Source organism: Lipotes vexillifer, unplaced genomic scaffold, assembly GCF_000442215.2.
Source record: "Lipotes vexillifer unplaced genomic scaffold, Lipotes_vexillifer_v1.1 scaffold1022, whole genome shotgun sequence".
NCBI classification, from domain to species: Eukaryota; Metazoa; Chordata; class Mammalia; order Artiodactyla; family Lipotidae; genus Lipotes; species Lipotes vexillifer.
Genome location: NW_006784811.1, coordinates 415,208 through 434,785, shown reverse-complemented (window position 1 = coordinate 434,785; position 19,578 = coordinate 415,208). Strand labels below are relative to the sequence as shown.

At 41.1% G+C, this 19,578-nt stretch overlaps 1 protein-coding gene across 1 annotated transcript in view; it reads left to right on the top strand.

Annotated features, from left to right (window-relative positions):
* Window positions 1-19,578, top strand: part of RAB38 (RAB38, member RAS oncogene family) — a 73,447-nt gene that overhangs the window by 21,953 nt on the left and 31,916 nt on the right. The window contains exon 2 of the mRNA XM_007456992.1: window positions 3,915-4,195. Within this exon, the coding sequence (XP_007457054.1) occupies window positions 3,915-4,195 (281 nt within the window). The remainder of the gene's footprint in view (window positions 1-3,914; window positions 4,196-19,578) is intronic.

Here is a 19,578-nt window from a genome sequence, read left to right as displayed (position 1 = left end):
AAAGAGGGAGTGACAAAAATTGAGATGCTGAGAGCCCCAATTAGGAGCTTTCAGCGGTCCGAATGAGGAGAAATGAGGGCCTGAAGTGGATCAGTGGCAGTGCTGCTGGAGAGGAGGGGGCAAAGTCAAGAGCCCCTTTTGAAATGGAAGTGTCGATAGGATGTTGGAGACCCTTTGGATATGGGGATGAGGGAGGAGTTGGAAGATGACTTGAAGGTACCACTCTGGGTGGCAGTGTGGCTGGTGATGCTGTGAACCAGTGTGGAGAGCACAGGAGGAATGAGAGGTAGAGAGCTGGATGCCTGCATACTGGGGAGGTTGATCGAAAGGGGTTGTCAGGGGTAATAATGAATTTAGTTTACGTATCCATTCCAGTTCCTTATTTTTACCAATGAGGAAACGGAGGCTCAGAATGGTGAAGTGGCTAGTCACAGAGCTAGTTGGTTAATAGAAAACCCTCTTGTTGTTTTTATGCTGTCTGGGAGGTACCCTGCTTGGTTATGCCCGCTGAGAGCATCTGGACAGTACTAATTATCAAGTGAAAAATATTAAATACACGCTATGGCTAGGTTGCTGGTGTATGTTTTTAGCTGAGTCCATGACACCAAATGGGCCACTTCATGCAGTTGGAACAGAGGACCAGATGTTGATTTAATGGTGGTATCACAGGGGTAGAAGGCATGAAAACAGAAAGGGGCTGTAGGGATCGGCCAGAATAACTTCATTTTACAGATGAGAGAACTGAGTCTCAGGGAGAGAAATATAGTTGTCTAAGACTGCACTGGTAACGAGGGATTAAAATGAAGATGCCCTGTCTTCTGACCCATCAATTTAGTGCCTCCTGTGGGAGGTTATCCAAATTATTACCACAAGCTTTGTACTAACGTTTGTGAGGCAGTTGATTGCTCTGTCGTTTAATATCCCTTGAGGCTGAGAACTGAATCACGAGCAGCATCTACATGGCTATAGAGTGTGTGCTTAGAGACTACAAGAAATGGGGACTTACATGGTGACCTGGACCATTTTTGGTCCATGCATCCAGTATAACACTTCTTAGTTTAGAAGTTCCTCAAGGACAAAAACTCTGTATCTGCAGCACAAAGCACAGAACCTGGATCGTATTATTCAGTAAATGTGTGTCGAATCAGTGATTTAACTCCAATGGCATTTTTTTTGAACTACAGTCTTTTTTTTTTTTTAACGTAAATCACCTATGATAGTTTCATCAGGTCTGTACTTTGTCCATATGTAGGCACTCACAAAGAGTCACATGGTTCTCATTCTTTTCTTAAGAAACAGCAGACAGGGCTGTCAGCTGACAAAGGCAGGATAAAATGAGTGCTGGAAAGGCCCTGGGCTGAATGTGACCGCTTGCTGGAATGCCAAAAATACAAACTTTCCAAGTCTCCTGGCCCAGTGACCTCAATATACAAAGGTCTTTTCTTTCTAGAAACAAACTTTTTTCTTCCTGTTTCTGATCTGACACACATACCCTCACAAACTCAAACACACACACACAATCCTTATGAAGTTATAAGCCTATAGTGTGCTTTTTTGCATAGTCTTAAAAATGACCTTTTGCCGTATATTTGAAATGTAAAATCTTTCTTCTTGAGGGCTGCCTTACTCTACTATGAAAACCCCTGGACAAGCAGATTATTGAATAACCCATGACTTTGCCCTTCATCTGATTAGTTCCCTGAAAGGGATCATAAGACATCCTTAAAAAGCCTAGAGGCCTTCAGAGTTCTGAATGATAACAGAGGGCCTTTTTCCCCTATCTTCCTGAAATGTCATGGCCACCCTGATCAGTATCAAAGGAAATCACTGTATGCATAAGGAACTAAAAAAAAAAAGGAAAACAATGAAATTAAGAACTCATTGGAAAAAATGAAAGTTCATCTGTGGGTTTTGTGTCATATGAGGAGTATTATACCACTTTCTTTCATTGACTAGATGACTGTGGGAAATTTTTTTAAATGCTAGTAAAACCCATGTAAGAAATATTTTTGGATGGACATGAGCTGGCCCTGACAAAGTGTTCTTCTTTCCAGTGATACATGCTTGAGCACACAGGCTCACACACTAGGATAGGAAGCCTTGACCTTCATGCATTTTCATTAAGTGCTTACGGATCAGTTTCTCTTACAATCCACAATGCTAATGCCAGTGTGAACATGACCTACGAAAGAATTTGATAACTTGAATTAAAACTCACCGTCACAAAACCTTGAACACAAACTTAAGTGTAAAGTGTTCTTAAAGGTTTGTTGACCTATATGTTCTTAGATACATGCCAGTTTCAGCATTTTATTTTTTTAAGATAAGTTGGCTTATTCAATACACACTTAACTTTGTTTTAATTTCTAAAACTTCATAAGACTCTGAACACAAAGAAATTCCCAAATCACAATTAAAAAACTTTGGTCCTACACTTCGGGAGTTTTGGGTTCAGAAAATATAAACCCAGTCTTCAACAGCTCCTGTCTTTAGCAACTACTAGTGGATAGACTTACAAGCAATAGGATTTTGTTCATTTTGGTTGATCAGCTCAAATTCCTGCAATTTTCTTTCATAAACTCTGGTCTAGAACTCTGATTTCACTACCTTTGTCATATTGTCTTTCATAATTTTTAACATACTGAAGAAAGGGAGGGAAAACTCAAGTACAAACGAGTCGTAAGGGACTGTACTGGATGTTTCACATGTGTTAATTTAGTTCATCCACATAACAACCCTGTGAGGTGCATATTATTACTGCCGTTTTGCAGATGAGGAAAGCTAAACTTAGTGTGTTTAAGAAATTTGCCAATATTCATTTAGAAAATTAAGAATCAGAGCAAAACTGATTCTAGCTGATTGGTCTAAGACTAATCCATTTATTTATTTCTTTGTTTGTTTATTTCTATGTCAGAGTGCTTTCCTTATCCCATAGACTGTAGACTAGTTAAGGGTATAGGCCCTCAAGTTCACTGTTGTAATCCTAGCATGTAGCTCAGAGACTGGCATTGATGCGTAAATATCTGTTATCTGTTCAGTTGAGTTGAATGGGACACTCCTGGCATATAAACTTGGGGGAGAGATAGTATTATAAGGCTATGGCTCAGTGGTTAAGAGTATTCAATGTTGGTAAATGACTATGAGCTCTGGATTCAAAAAGCTCAGATTTGAATTGTAACTTCTTAAGCTTGCCATCTGTATAATTTGAACAAGTTACTTAGCCATATTGGTCTCAATTTTGGCACTTTAAAATGGGCCTAATAATTGTACCTTAATGACTATTTATGGGAATCACATCACTGATGGTTAGTGAACATACAATAAATGCTAGCTATTACTGTTATCCTTGATTGACGTTGACTGTGGATGCCTTTGTAACATACTAATCTATCGCCCCACTAAAATGTAAGCTCCATCATGGTAGGGATTTTCATGTTTTAATCATTGTATCCCAAGTATTTAGAACAACGTTGTCCAATAGAACATTCTATGATAATGGAAATGTTCTATCTTGGAGTGTCTAATACTGTAGCCACTAACCACATGTGGTTGTTGAACACTTGAAATGTAGCTAGCTAGTGTGACTGAGGAACTGAATTTTAAATTTTATTTAGTTTTAATTAATTTAAACTGAAGTAGCCACACGTGGCTGGTGGGATACTGTATTAGCAGAGTTCTGGACTGTTACATGGTTCACAGACATTTCAATAAATACTTATGAAATGAATGAATCCCCTCAGGACGCAAAGATCAACAACAGAGCTGCCTGACTGCATATTTAGTGCATTCTTTAGAGAGAAGCAATAAAGCACTCTACTGAGTGGTCTGCTCATAGGAGGTCTTATTAGGTTCCCATGTATGATTCAGTTTACAACTGTAATGTGTTTTTGATTTCTATTTCTTTTTGGTGATAGGTCAAGAAAGATTTGGAAACATGACGAGGGTCTATTACCGAGAAGCTATGGGTGCATTTATTGTCTTCGATGTCACCAGGCCAGCTACATTTGAAGCAGTGACAAAATGGAAAAATGATTTGGACTCAAAGTTAAGCCTCCCTAATGGCAAACCAGTGTCAGTCGTTTTGTTGGCCAACAAATGTGACCAGGGGAAAGATGTGCTCATGAACAATGGCCTCAAGATGGACCAGTTCTGCAAGGAGCATGGTTTCGTAGGATGGTTTGAAACATCAGCAAAGGTAATGTGACCTTAAAGGATAAACTTATTGTAGGTGAGATTCACAAAGAAAATGGCATATAATCATCGTCATTATCATCATGTTAGTAGTGTGTGTTCGTTTAGCGACTTATAGTTCCCAAACTGCTTTAAGCTCTTTCTCATTTCAAGGGGATGAGTGGAACTATTATCCACAATTTAAGATGACTGTGGCTAAGGCAGCAAAGCAACTTGTGCATGATCACATTGATAATGTTTAATAACCGTGATCGTTTATTGAGGGCTTATTTTGTGTCAGGCGTGCTTTTTGTGCACTTTCTCATTTAGTCCTCACGGCAACCCTGTTAGGTGAGTGTGGTTTTAGAGTCAATGAAAGAAATGGGCCTCACGTTCAGTGTCACTGCTTCATTCAAGTACAAATTAGTTTACCCCAGCAGCACTTACGTTCTTCTGTATGCTGGGGATTGTGCTTGGCCCTAGAAATGAAAAGATGGCAAGAACACGGAACTAGCACACTGGGAATACTGGAAGCGTGGGGTGAGAGAGTAAATGGCAGATACCAATGTGAAGAGCATAGTGTAGCTTGGTACTGTTCACTCTCCTGGGTGGTAAAGGAGTAGCAGGAAGTGGGGCAGCGTCAGGGCTGGAAGATGCAGAATCCAGTGCGGCATGGTGAGGGGTTTTCCACTTCCCATTAGGCCCCATGCTGTTATCTGACATGTCGGGGACACAATTTTTGCTCTACTCCCTTTTGTCTCTGTTTATATTTTTGTATCTCAGTATCAGAGAGAAAAATAGTATCATCATACATTTTGAAAACTTTTTTTAAAAAGCATGAATTAAAAGTAAATGGTTTACTACATTTTTCTGAGATTTTCTTGTGCATATAAATATATATGCGCATTTTACATGATTAAGATTGCATTCTGCATAGCTTTATATCACGATTTTTCCATTTTTATTTATTTGTGGAACACACATATTGAATACTTGTGGAGCACAGGCACTGCGCTAGTTGTTTGGGATTCAGCTGTGAATAAGATAGGCGTTGTCTCTGCACTTATGGAAATTCACACTTAGGCCTTGTTGTGAATATTTGTGCACATCACTAGAGAATGGTTGGAAAATATAGCTTGAATGGACATCATTCAGATAGGCTGGGGAGGAGCCTCTGACTGGTTTTACAGAGGGTAGAATGGTCAGATTTGCCCTGGGGACTATGGAAAGGTAGATTGGAGGCAAGTAAACCTGGAGACAGAGCCACATGGTAGTTATTGTATTCTTATGGGAAAATGACAAAGCCTTGAATTAAGGTAATGGCTTTAGAGATTACAAAGAAAAACCTGATATGAGAGTATCACTAAAGTGTAAACACCAGAAGGAGTAAGCAGCCACTTGGGGTGGGAGGTGATGGAAAAGAAGGAAAAGGTGGTGGTGCCTCTTTATTTTGTCATAGTTGGGATGTTCCTTTGTTTCAGCTGTTTCATGGAGAGTCTCAGTGCCTGCCTTCTCTCAGTGCTGTCTCTAAATTGGCCTTATGTTTAGAAATTTTTACTTCTCCGTTCCTTGTTTTCCTTCTTGAGGCCCCAGTGTGCTTTTATGTTTTTCCCCTTCTTTCCTTTTAAAATCCTTTGTTTCCCCTGTTTTTTTAGGATTTTTTTTCCTTTGATTCAGGACACAGTATCTGTCATTTTCTACTTCTTGGCTCTTGTTGAACCTTTTTGGTTGGTTTGTTTGAAGAATTTATTGTTGTAAAGAGAGATTGGTCAAGCAACATTCGCAGATATGATTAAGTTATAGGAATTTAAGAAATATTACATTTTGAATAGACTGATTCTTGGATGTTAGTCCGGCTTTTTAAAATATTCCAAAATGTGGGTGAATTCATCCATTCACCTATTCCTTAGCCCCATACTTTGAAGCCTCCAGGCACAGGGGTAAAAGAGTAGAATTTTGTAGAACTCCTTTTCTTAATTGGTTATCTTACATCTGGAGAGCAGTCTATATTGAATGACTCATTTATTTTTTATTTTTTATTTTTTCTTGGAGTTTAGTTGATTTACAATGTTGTATTAGTTTCTGCTGTACCGCAAAGTGAATCAGTTATACATATACATATATCCACTCTTTGTTAGGTTCTATTCCTATATAGGTCATTACGGAGTAGTGAGTAGAATTCTCTGTGCTATATAGTAGGTTCTTATTAGTTATCTATTTTATATATAGTATATAAATAGTATATATAGTGTGTATATGTCAATCCCAATCTCCCAATTTATCCCCTCCCTTCCCCCTTGGTAACCGTAAGTTTGTTTTCTACATCTGTGATTCTATTTCTGCTTTGTAAATAGGTTCATTTGTACCATTTTTTTTAGATTCCGCATATAACCAATATCGTATGACATTTGTCTTTCTCTGTCTGACTTACTTCACTTGGTATGACAATCTCTAGGTCCATCCATTGAATGACTCATATTTATATGAGGAGGGGAGTCTTCCATCATTCATTCATTCATTCATTCAACAAATGTTATGGAACACCTGTTATGTACCAGGCACTGGGAATAGAGAAACTTACAAAATAGACAGAATCCTGACTTCATGTATAACAGTAACAACAAAACATAAGTAAAATCGGGGTGGGGGGGGCAGGGGTGGGCAGATGGATAACCAGTAAGTGCTAACAGGAAAATAAAAGGAAGAAAGACACCTATAAATTTGTGGGGAGGGTTGAAATTGCTTGTGGGACAAAGGACGTTCTGGACATTTTCTTTCACCTCACTCTGACATTCCTTGCACAACAATTACAGTGTCAAACTCTGCTTAAGGGCATGATGTTCATTAACTTAAGGCCTGGCTGACCCGCCATGTACTTAGATACTGGATTTCTAATCCTCTAAATCTCTGCAAGTGTAAACTTTGAAGAGAAGCTTTGTATGGAGAGAGGATGGAGGGAATTTCACAAGGCACTGAACTGCTAATATGACCAAGAGGGTACAAGGCCTCATTGTGAAAGGTAGAACCCACATTTCTCTTTCCTCCAAACATACTGCTGTTGAAATTGTCCTTCTGAATGTCTTAATAATGAAAATGGCTTCCCGGTGCCAAATTAGTATTCAAAGTTGACACCTAGACACGCAGGAACAATACTGCAGCGTTGACAAGCTGGAGTGTCAAATGGTTCAAAAAGTCTTTTTTGAAAAAAGATCTCTGATAAAGCTCTACTTACTTTCCAAGGATAGCATTTCAGCATGTACAAAACAGAGGCCCAGATCAAACCGTCTGCCTGAAGCTAAGATGGCAGCATTCGGAGACAGCTGCCAATTCATTTGTTGGTTACCTTTGGGATCAGGGAACATTTCCCATAAGATCTTTCTCTTAGAAAGTGAATCTCCTAACAATGAAAGTCCTCTTGAGTGACATCATAGTCAGTCTGGTGATAAACATCTGATTTCCTTTTTTTTCACATTTCCAAAACTTCTAATGAGCCAAAGTCCACAACGTCTGGCTTTGTCCTCATGGCCACATCCTGGAGAAATCCTGTGGGTATATCAGCTCGGCCATACCTGAAGCTGAAACTAGCAGGTTGTTAAAGGAGTTTGTCACTGAGACCAGCCTCCTTCTTGCTGCTGACCCCACTGCCAAGGGAAATTCACCCTCTTGCTCTTCAATCTTCTAAAGAAACTTTCCACAAGAATTTTCCTGCCTGTGCTGTTGCTGGAATAATCGTAGTAGCCTCTAGCTGTGAATTAAAAGAGAAAAAATAAAAAATAAATGTATGCTAGCATCTCTGATTTTTCAGATCATCTCTTCAAATATTAAAAACCAAGGGAAAGAAAAGAAAAAGAGTCTCTCTTAAGTCAGATTTTCTTTAGTTTTCAACCTTTGCATTCTTTCCTTTTCTTAGCCATGTTTAGTTGAATTCTGCCTGGGGAGTCACTAGGGCCAGGAAATATATAACTGGGGTGATCATATGTCCCATTTTATGGAACATTCCTTGCTTATGCCTGTGGTCCTAGCATAATTATTAATAACCCCCCCATTTCTGGTCTGTAATTTAATTTACATGGTCAGCCTATAGATCAGGAGCTCTGATACGTCTATCTCACTGTCCACACCATATTTAACTCTAATAATGGCTCTTTCATGCATTCCTGTGCCCAAGCTCAGTCTTTATAATATGTTTTGGCAGATTTGTCTATTTAGAACGAGGGCCCTGGTCTGCTCTTGTTGGTGCATTCCCAAGATTGAGAATCCAGTCTTTCGGGTCCATCTCAATGGCTGATGGGGCCCCGAGACCTTCTGGCCCATTTACCTGGTGCTCTCTTGGTGCCCATTGCCTGAATGTCCACCAGCTACTTCCTTTGGATTCGCTCTGTGGCCACATCCAACTACCTTTTAGAGTTGTTGTGAGATTAAGTGACAGAATGTACGTGGGGTCCCTGATGTGTTACGTCTGATCCCACCACACACACATACCACATTATCTCTGTCACCTGTCCCCACAGCCCATCTGCCGGTCTGGGTGTCCCCTTCTGTACCTGGCTCTGGTGCACACAATACATGCACTCAGAGGAAGGGTCTGTTTCTATATCTCAGCCCTTCCCAGGCTGCTCCATCCTGTTCTTATGCTGTAGGGTTCCCATGTGGTTGTGTTCAGAAACAGGACACCAGGAAAATGCCAGTGTAGATAATGGGGCAAGTAGGATCTACCCAAGTGGTGATGAGAACAGCAATCACAGAGAGAACTGCAGTGCCCTCTAGTCATGCAGCCTCCACCTCATGCCCTACTCCAGGCAGATTTCCTTGTCTGTTTCTACCCTATTTATAGTGACTTTTAGGCCCACCCTGTATCTCAGAATGTTCTAAGATCAATGGGTGCCCTAGAAGACACTTTCTAACATTAAACTCTATAGAAGTTTGGTCTCTTCCCTGGAGCTAAAAAGAAAGATGTTGATGTGTGTCCTGCTGAGGGAAGGAATATACCCACTAGTGTCCTCTGTAAGAAGTTATAGTTTTTAGACGGAGGAGTAGGTGTTTCACAGTGTAGTGGACATTTGTCATGTGTTTTGGGTTTCCAGTAACTGTTAAACACATTTGCTATCTTTGGGGAACTTCTAGCCATGGGAGGCTCACCTCCCCAGGAAGAGTCCATAAAACTTTCTTCCTCTGCTTTATTTGCAGCTAGGGCACAGGCATATGACCTAGATTCTACAGATCATACTGATTCAGAAGTGAGCAGCGAGAGGAAGAGGGTGCAATGCAGAACCCATTTTTTTTCTGGGGAGGATGGTGACAGAAAAGACCTGCATCCTTGGGAGATGGCGGAGTTTGCTGAGTCCTATGCTTGACATAGAAACAGGGTCACTGCTGGCCCCAGGAACAGTTACATTCAAGTTGAATTCCTTGGAGCTTTGCAGATTACAGGACCTAGTGCTCAGTGGTAGCTGGCAGCAGTGTCCTCATCACGCCTGTTCTATGTAGGATCTGAGTTTCTGGAAGCTTAGGCTCAATTTGGTTTCTCTAGACTACTGTTTCTGTAGCCTACTGAGTAATTCTGCAAGCTACCCAACATCCCTTGAATAAATGATTTCATGTTTAGCCAGCATCGGCTTCTGAATCTTGTGACTGAGAATCTGGATTAATATACTTGGTCAAATGCATTTAAGAAATCCAGCTTCGGGCTTCCCTGGTGGCGCAGTGGTTGAGAGTCCGCCTGCCGATGTAGAGGACATGGGTTCGTGCCCTGGTCCGGGAAAATCCCACATGCCGCGGAGCGGCTGCGCCCGTGAGTCATGGCCGCTGAGCCTGCGCGTCCGGAGCCTGTGCTCCGCAACGGGAGAGGCCACAACAGTGAGAGGCCCACGTACCGCAAAAAAAAGAAAAAAGAAATACAGCTTCACTGTCCCCCTTGCTGTAGGACTTCTCAGCCCTTTGATATCCTATGTGCATTCTGAATCTCCAGTAATAAAAATGGCTATGTTTCTTGCTGTTTGCTGTACGTTAACTTTGTGTACAGATTTTTACGTGTATGAACTCATTCAGTCCTTAGCATGATCCTATAGAATAGGTTATTATTATTGTTACCATTTAAAAAAAAGTTGAGACTTAGGTGATTTCCCTAAAACCATAGAGTTACTACCTTATTTCTTTGATTCTAAGTTATGCTTTTTGTTCCTATGTTAACGTTTCAGAATCAAGGTATGTCCTCTAGTCAGTGTGTATCTCTAAAATGATGGTGTGTCATACATATAATAGTTTTCTTCACCATCTCCTCCAAAAGGGGACTATACCATGCAGCAGTTTGTAAATGTTTTTGGCCACATAGAACACTTAACAAACTAATAGAACACGCTTAGGGAATACTGGCCTAGAATTATCTTTTAAAGGGAAAGTTTTCTGTCTTCCATTGTTTAGTGAGCTTTTTCCATTATTATTTTTAACTTGCTATGAAAGCTAAAATATGCAGCAGTTAAGTAGCTAGTTTTCTGGAAGCTGCTTGAACGGTAGGATCACACATCATTTCTTCTTATAGGCTTTTAGAAGATATATATAATGCATTTATACAAACTGGGAATACATAGATAATTGCACTTGAGTATGGGTAGACAGTTATTCTAAGTCCGTTTTTAATCATTTTTAAAAAATCTTTTTATTTTTAAGTTGGGTAGTAGGCCATTTCTGGTTACTCCCAATTTTTAAATGTCAATCCATGAAAAAATTCTTGATAGTCACTGGTGCATTCATTGATTCAACACAATTTGTATTGAATGACTATTCAGGTCTGTGCTGTGAACAATGTATATTAAGCCTTTTCTGGATTCAGAGCATACCATTAGGTGCCTGTTCCCCTTAAAATGCCAGAATTCCCTAAGGGAAGTAGATAGGCCATGTTTTAGGCATCCATCTCCAAAGACTTTAGATGGGGTTGTAGGATGTGCCTCCCCTGACTTAAATGGGACACAGCACATTTAACCTTATTTTTTTAGCCGATCTGCCTAGAGTTAGTTGTACTTAGGAACATAAAAGGAAGGGCCCAACCTAAAAATGCAAAACCAGAGCAAAGTTAGAAGGTATCATTAAAGGAAATGATGGCAATGGTTAATAGTCATGATCATTTCATATAATGACCACTAGTGTGTAGTACAACTGTTTGAATCATCGTTTTTGACAGATTCTTAATGCCCTGCATGAAAAATGGAATCATTTCTTGAAATTGAGAGTAGCTTAAGTACAAGAGTCTCAAATTCAAGCAACTCACCTGCTTAGGAATCAGTATAAATTAAGAATAACATTTTAATTTTTGTCTTTAGCTAATTGGTTCTCCAGAGGTTTTCTAGGGCTATGCTAATAATTTGCTAAATAATATGAGATCCAATTATGACTAAGACACTGTAGGAAAATAGAAACAGACCCTCAGAGGCTATAAGCACAGCTTGGTGTGCAGGAGGTAGGAGTTGCATTTGTCATCCTCTCCTGCATGGTTCACATTTTCATTACCTACAGCACAGGTCCTTCCTGTTTCGTGCTTAGACAACTTTAAATAGTCTCCAGACCTCGCTCGTGGTAGTCTGTACAGCATGGTGCTAAAAACTCAACCTACCCAAGGAATCACTTTGATTTCATCACAGTCTAGTTCAAGAATCTTCTGTAAGCTCTACTTCTTGATTCAGATTTAGACACATAAGAATGTAAATTGATACAGCCACTATGGAGAACAGTATGGAGGTTCCTTAAAAAACTAAAAATAGAACTACCATATGACCAGTAATCCCACCACTGGGCATATACCCAGAGAAAACTATAATTCAAAAGGAGACGTGTACCACAATATTCATCGCAGCACTATTTACAGTAGCCAGGACATGGAAGCTACCTAAGTGTCCATCAACAGATGAATGGATAAAGAAAATGTGGCACATATATACAATGGAATATTACTCAGCCATAAAAAGAAACGAAATTGAGCTATTTGTAATGAGGTGGATGGACCTAGAGTCTGTCATACAGAGTGAAGTAAGTCAGAAAGAGAAAGACAAATACCGTATGCTAACACATATATATGGAATTTAAGAAAAAAAAATGTCATGAAGAACCTAGGGGTAAGACAGGAATAAAGACACAGACCTACTAGAGAATGGACTTGAGGATATGGGGAGGGGGAAGGGTAAGCTGGGACAAAGTGAGAGAGTGGCATGGACATATATACACTACCAAACGTAAGGTAGATAGCTAGTGGGAAGCAGCCGCATAGCACAGGGAGATCAGCTTGGGGCTTTGTGACCACCTAGAGGGGTGGGATAGGGAGGGAGGGAGGGAGGGAGATGCAAGAGGGAAGAGATATGGGAACATATGATATGTATAACTGATTCACTTTGTTATACAGCAGAAACTAACACACCATTGTAAAGCAATTATACTCCAATAGAGATGTTAAAACAAAACAAAACAAAACAAATTTAGGCACCTGAAAACAGGAGTTAGCAAGTTATTACCTGTGGACCAAATGTGGCCTGCCCTTATTTCATAAAGTGTTATCAGAACACAGCCATGCTCATTGGTACACATGTTATCTATGGGTGCTTTTCCATTACATCTGCAGAGTTGAGTAGTTGCAACAGAGGCCCAATGGCTTTCAAAGCCTGAACTCTTTACCATCCGATCTGACCATCTACTCATTAAAGTTTGCCACTGATGTCTTAACAATAGCATTAGCTTCTCTTTTGTGCTTGTGGCTTTCCATGCAATAGCTCATCCTTGAAACAGTCTTGTAAGTACTTTTATTAGTCCTGTTTTACAGATGAGGGGATTAAAGTTTAAATTGGAGAACATAAATGACTAGCTAAAGATCTCATAGTTGGTAGGTAGTAAAGTTGGGATTTCAAGCCAGATGTGCTCATAGTACACCCAACCACCACACTGCACTATCGTATAGCCTTTCCCAATCTGGCCTAATTATACAATAACTATTTATGGAGGAACTGATACATGGTTGGCCAGGGATTGAGATAGACAGATAGATAGATAAGGTAAAATGTAGCCCGGTCTCTGAAAGTTTAAAGTCTAATGACACATAAAGAGACATGTAAATAGGTCTTCCAGGAAATGTAACAAAGTAGAGCAATTCACCTGGAATTATTGAAGGGACTGAATAATGAAGGGGCCTTTTCTCACATGTACATTGCCAGCCACTTGCCTTTCCCTCATCTCTGTGCTTTTGTCCTGATATTCCCTTTGTATGGACTATACAAGGCAGAGGCAGTTGCCATTCTCTGTTCATATTGTTTTGTCCAAACACATCCAGCTCTGGGTGTGAGACAGGAAAGGGAGAATCACCCCTGGATTTAGCAGTAGGGAGTCTTCAGTAATTAATCATCGATGGGCTCAAAGATAAGACACCTTACTTTTCAAATGTCTTCTACCTCACAGAGATTCATGAGAACAAGACTACAAGGAATCTTTGTTTTCAGACAGGATCAAGACAGAGCTCATCCCTCCTCCAGAAAAGACCAGGCCCAATAAGGCACAGGCATATTTTTGTTAAATGATTGCTTTTAGTATTATTTAATTTTGGTTCTTAACAGGGGTGATCTTGTCAATGTCTAGAAGTATTTTTGGTTGTCATAACTGATCGGGGAGAGGAGGGTGCTACTCACATCAAGTGGGTAGAGGCCAGGGATGCTGCTAAACATCCTACAGTGCACAGCACATAGCCTCCCAACTCCCACCCCTCCAAAGAATGATTTGGCCCAAGATGTCAATAGTACTGAGGCTGCGAAACCCCAGATGTCATGCTTTATGTTAGAATTTTCTAAATCTTCTAAGGAAAAGGCACTAACTGAATAAAAGTTCCTGTTAGTTAGTTGGCAGTTTTAAGAAAAATCAAGTAGGGTGGTCTTTTGAGTTTTGTATGTTTACCAAGTATGCAATTGTATGAAAAAAGTTAGGAGTTAATTCTTGCCAAATGATAACTGTTGTTAGATTGTGGGATTGTGGGTGATTTTATTTTCATGTTTCTGGTTTCCATTTTTTTTAAAAATGTGATTATATTGCTTTTACAGTGACAGAGATAAAATTATAAATAAAGATATAAACAAATAATAAAAAAGAAACTGTTGAGTCTTTGGGTTCAGGCTTCTCTAGTCTATTAAGGATTCTCTGCCCGAGGGTTTGATGCTAAGGGACTTGGTTTGACACAAGGCAGAGTTTTGCCTTCTCTGTTCCCCACCCACCTAATACTTTAATCTCTGAATTTTAGCATTTCCAGTACTCATCTCCATGCCTTTTCACATGCAGTTCCTTCTGTCTCGATCCTTCTATGGTCTCCGCCTTAGGAAATTCCAGATTTTCCACATCTTTGTTCTCTTCCTACCCACACCATATAGCCTCTACAGATTTCCTTAAGGGACTTCCTCTCTCCCACCTACATGTCTGGGGCATCAGTTAGATAGCTAACTGTTGGGCCGGTTTACATGATGTGGCCCAGCCCTCTCTTCTAATGGATGGGCATTGCTTAGAGATGAGGCAGGGTGTGTGAGTCTCTCTGAGTGATTGTGTCTTTCTGGTCCCAGAAAAACAGCCCTGTCCTCAGCTGGACCCAGGCTCTAGGATCACCATGGATTTCTGAACCTGAGAAAGGGCCCTGAGAAGCATGGAGGGGCACTTTGGCAGAGTATGGCGAGTGTGGGCTTGGATGCCATGTAGATAGGGGTCAGGCTCTTACCTCAGACCCAAAGCTATGTGGCTTTGGGCCAAACCCTTAATCATGCTGAGCTTCCATTTCTCATATGAAAAATGGAGATAATACTTTATGGGGTTGTTATAAGAATCAGTGCTAATAAGCGTGAAATGCCTGGAAGATTAGTATGCAATAAATGACTGGTCTTTCTGAAGAAAATATACATGCATGCAAAAATGGCTCTCAGTTTCAGGGGCTTCCCAGACAATCCTGCCCACTGAAGCATGGACCCTGTTCTAGAGCCAGCCCATGTGCCTTCAATTGCTTAATTCCTCTCTAATGGTATCTTTAGAAAAATGTGTTAGAATTAGGGGATTCCTGGAGAAAAAGTTCTATTCAGCTAGAGCAGGAATTCTTTGTTGGGGTAGAGTGTCAGAACCAGGATGAAGGGACCGGGGAGCCTTTTCTCCTCAGATTTTTGCAAAATGCCTCTGTCGATAGTACACTGCTGTCCACCGATCTCCTTTGAGGATCACTGTGTGTGATGAGAGACGTTGCCCCTGGGAGTGTGTTGCTCTTCTGCATGGTCTGGAAACAGGAACCAAAAGCAGGAAAAATGATGAGCTTAATTAGAGGAAATTGGAGACTGAAGGGAGGGCGGTATAAGCTCTATTCTAAAGGACAGAAGAGTTCAGAAGGACTTGATGAGTTTCCTGGTGCGTCTAAGAAAGGGAACCAAAATTAGAGGCAGGGAGAGTCTGAAATCTTTGTAAGATTTCCATGTTTGCACTTTTTAAAAAAATTTTATTTTAGTTTTGGCTGTGTTGGGTCTCCGTTTCTGTGCGAGGGCTTTCTCTAGTTGCGGCGAGCAGGGGCCACTCTTCATTGCAGTGTGAGGGCCTCTCACTATCGTGGCCTCTCTTGTTGCGGAGCACAGGCTCCAGACGTGCAGGCTCAGTAGTTGTGGCTCGTGGGCCTAGTTGCTCCGCAGCATGTGGGATCTTCCCAGACCAGGGCTCGAACCCGTGTCCCCTGCATTGGCAGGCAGATTCTCAACCACTGTGCCACCAGGGAAGCCCCCATGTTTGCACTTTAAAAAAATCCTGTTCTAGCTCCCCATCATAATTATTTCTGTAAAAACCTTTTAAGGAAAAAAGGCCTATCTTTCAGAATTTCAAAGACGGGAGGATGCTTCTGAGGTTCTATCCTATCTTGAGCTTAATCTGCAGCAGAGGTGAGCTGTATGGAAAAGTGTAGTTGAAGGAGGATGGAAAAAGCAAGTAGAATCCTGGTGCCTTTGGGAATGAAAATATTGCCTGGGTGCAGTGGAGTTCAGATCATGGCGGAATATGGTCTCTGGTCTTCACTAGTAGACCACAATTCCCACTCCCAGACTCAGGGAATGATTAAATACAATCAGACTCTGCTTCTGGAGTCAGATTTCTTCCTGGATCTCTACCTGCAGCCGTGTCTTCTTTCCCAAACTTCAGACTTCCATGTCCCTCTGGATCTCTCCCTGGATCTCACCTTGATAACTCTTCAAATCCAATATGTTGGAAACTGAATTTATTAGCTCTTCTGCAAATCAGATCATCTGGTTAGGAGAACTTACATCCACCCAGACATCCAAGCCATATACCCATAGAAACAGGTTACTCATCCTTCAGAAACCCCAAATTTCTGAGCAGAGAGACCCCCATAGTGAGGCTCTTCTCTGCCTCTCCAGGTCTATCCCTGGCTACTTTGTCCCTCCGTTCATCCCCTAGTGATGCCAAACTGCATCAAGTTCACATCTCGGAATTCCCCCTTCCTGGAACATGCTTCCTACACTTATTCACCTGTCTGTCTTTCACTCTTCCTTCAGAACTAGGCTCAAGCATCATCTGTTACTGGCTCTCAGGTAGTCTCTCCTATCTCTTGCCACATATGTTAAACTTCTTTCTTTATGGACCTGGTCCCTGTGCTGCACTGTGAAATCCTCCTGGTTACCCACCAGCACGTTGGCTTGTACATGGTGGGTGATCACATGGTCAGTGTTTATTGGATGGAACAGAATGGTTTGCAGCACTGCTTTTCAAGCACTTATTCAGAAGATTCCTTTGCCATATTATACTTTTCCCTGCCCCTTGTGGAGTATTTCTGTGAGAGAACTGTGAAGAAGCAGAAAACTTAATTTACTGCTGTATTTCCCAGGAGGACTCCACATTATGTAACTCCTTTTATCCAGAAAGCTCTCTAGACTCTTTGCACAGCAGGGAGATTACAGTGCCCCACAGTGTGAAGCAGGTAGTAGAGAAGAAAAATGAAGATGAAGGAAGCAGTCCCCCTTAGTGCTTTGGGCCCAAACTGGGAACTGCAGGATTCTTTGCGTGGTGATTCCACATAGCATGCTGCAAGAATCTGCCATCAGCCTGTAGATTTTATTAGCCAGCATATTCCTCCTTCACACCTGAGAACCAGAATTTAGCGGTTTCCTCCTCATTGAAATTCTCATAATCTTGTTTTACATGCACCTCTTGTTTCAGCTACTGTCATTTGAGCTGCACACAATATCATATTTGTCCTTTTTGTAAACTAATAAACAGAGTTCCACAGAGTCTTTTCAATGATTTTCATTGCAGAAATGAGGCCTAGACTTCAGATCTAGTCTAGAACTCTATACAATGACGTGATTCTTGAACAGAGCTGTACATCAGGAACACCTGAGGAGCTTGTTAAAATGCATTGCAGATGCCTCGGCCCTACTCTCGGAGATGTCTGGAGGGGCATAGATTGTATGTTTTTGCAAAACAGTCCTTTGGTGATTTTGATGTGCACACTGGTTAAGATGCATTGTGTTAGACTTTGTTCACTCACTCACTCATTCATTCATTTATTCATTCCTGGTGTATTCCTTGAATACCTACTGTGTATTCAGGTAGGCACTTTGCTAAGCACTGAGGCACTGGCGATAAAGGGCACAGTGTCTTCTCATTAAGAAGTTCTCAGTCTCCTGGAAGAAAACCCATAAAAATGAATAATTACAATACAGTAGGAAGTTCCATTAAAACTGGTGGATTCGCCATATGACCCAGCAATCCCACTACTGGGCATATACCCTGAGAAAACCATAATTCAAAAAGAGTCATGTACCACAGTGTTCATTGCAGCACTATTTACAATAGCCAGGACATGGAAGCAACCTAAGTGTCCGTCGACAGACGAATGGATAAAGAAGATGTGGCACATATATACAATGGAATATTACTCAGCCATAAAAAGAAACAAAACTGAGTTATTTGTAGTGAGGTGGATGGACTTAGAGTCTGTCATACAGAATGAAGTAAGTCAGAAAGAGAAAAACAAATACCATATGCTAACACATGTATATGGAATCTAAAAAAAAAAAAAAAAGGTACTGAAGAAACTAGGAGCAGGACAGAAATAAAGTCACAGACGTAGAGAATGGACTTAAGGACACGGGGAGGGGGAAGGGTAAGCTGGGATGAAGTGAGAGAGTGGCATGGACATATATACACTACCAAATGTAAAATAGCTAGCTAGTGGGAAGCAGCTGCATCTCACAGGGAGGTCAGTTCGGTGCTTTGTGACCACCTAGAGGGGTGGGATAGGGAGGGTGGGAGGGAGACGCAAGAGGGAGGGGATATGGGGCTATATGTATATGTATAGCTGATTCACTTTGTTATACAACAGCAACTAACACAGCAATGTAAAGCAATTATACTCCAATAAAGGTGTTAAAAAAAAAACAACTGGTGGATTCTATAAGAGCTGTGAGAGCACTTGAAGGAGAAGGTGTTACCTCTACCTGAGAATGAGGCAACTTCCTTGATATTTGATCTGAGTCACCCAGGCTAAGAGAGTCCCCAAAGGAAGATCCAAGGGGACCACTGGGAGGAGCTCCTTTTTAACAGGTTTGTGCAGAGGTGCATATGGAAGCCACCTTCAGGAATCTGTGGGTGTCTTAAAAAGCAAGGACAAGGTTTTTCATCTTTTTAAAACTTTTTCTTTTTAAGGTAGAGTTTATTAATTAATTAATTTATTTTTGCTGTGTTGGGTCTTCGTTTCTGTGCGAGGGCTTTCTCTAGTTGCGGTGAGTGGGGGCCACTCTTCATCACGGTGCGCGGGCCGCTCACTATCATTGCCTCTCTTGTTGCAGAGCACAGGGTCCAGACACGCAGGCTCAGTAGTTGTGGCTCATGGGCCCAGTTGCTCCGCAGCATGTGGGATCCTCCCAGACCAGGGCTTGAACACGTGTCCCCTGCATTAGCAGGCAGATTCTCAACGACTGCGCCACCAGGGAAGCCCGATGAGCTGAGTAGTTGCAACTACTCAGAGCTGAGTAGCTGCAATAGAGGCCCGATGGCTTTCAAAGCCTGAACTCTTTACTTTTACTTTTTTATTGAAATATAGTTGATTTACAGTGTTGTACTATTTACAAAAGCCAAGGCATGGAAGCAACCTAAGTGTCCATCAACGGATGAATGGGTAAAGAAGATGTGGTATATATATGCAATGGAATATCACTCAGCCACAAAAAGAATGAAATAATGCCATTTGCAGCAACATGGATGGACCTAAAGATGATCATACTAAGTGAAGTGAGCCAGACAGAGGAAAAACAAATATCATCTTTATCCTAAGATATCTAAGTAAGAACATGTCACTATTGCAGTTACCTAGCTTTATTAGTCATCAGAAAATTGTCAATACAAGACCACAGAGAC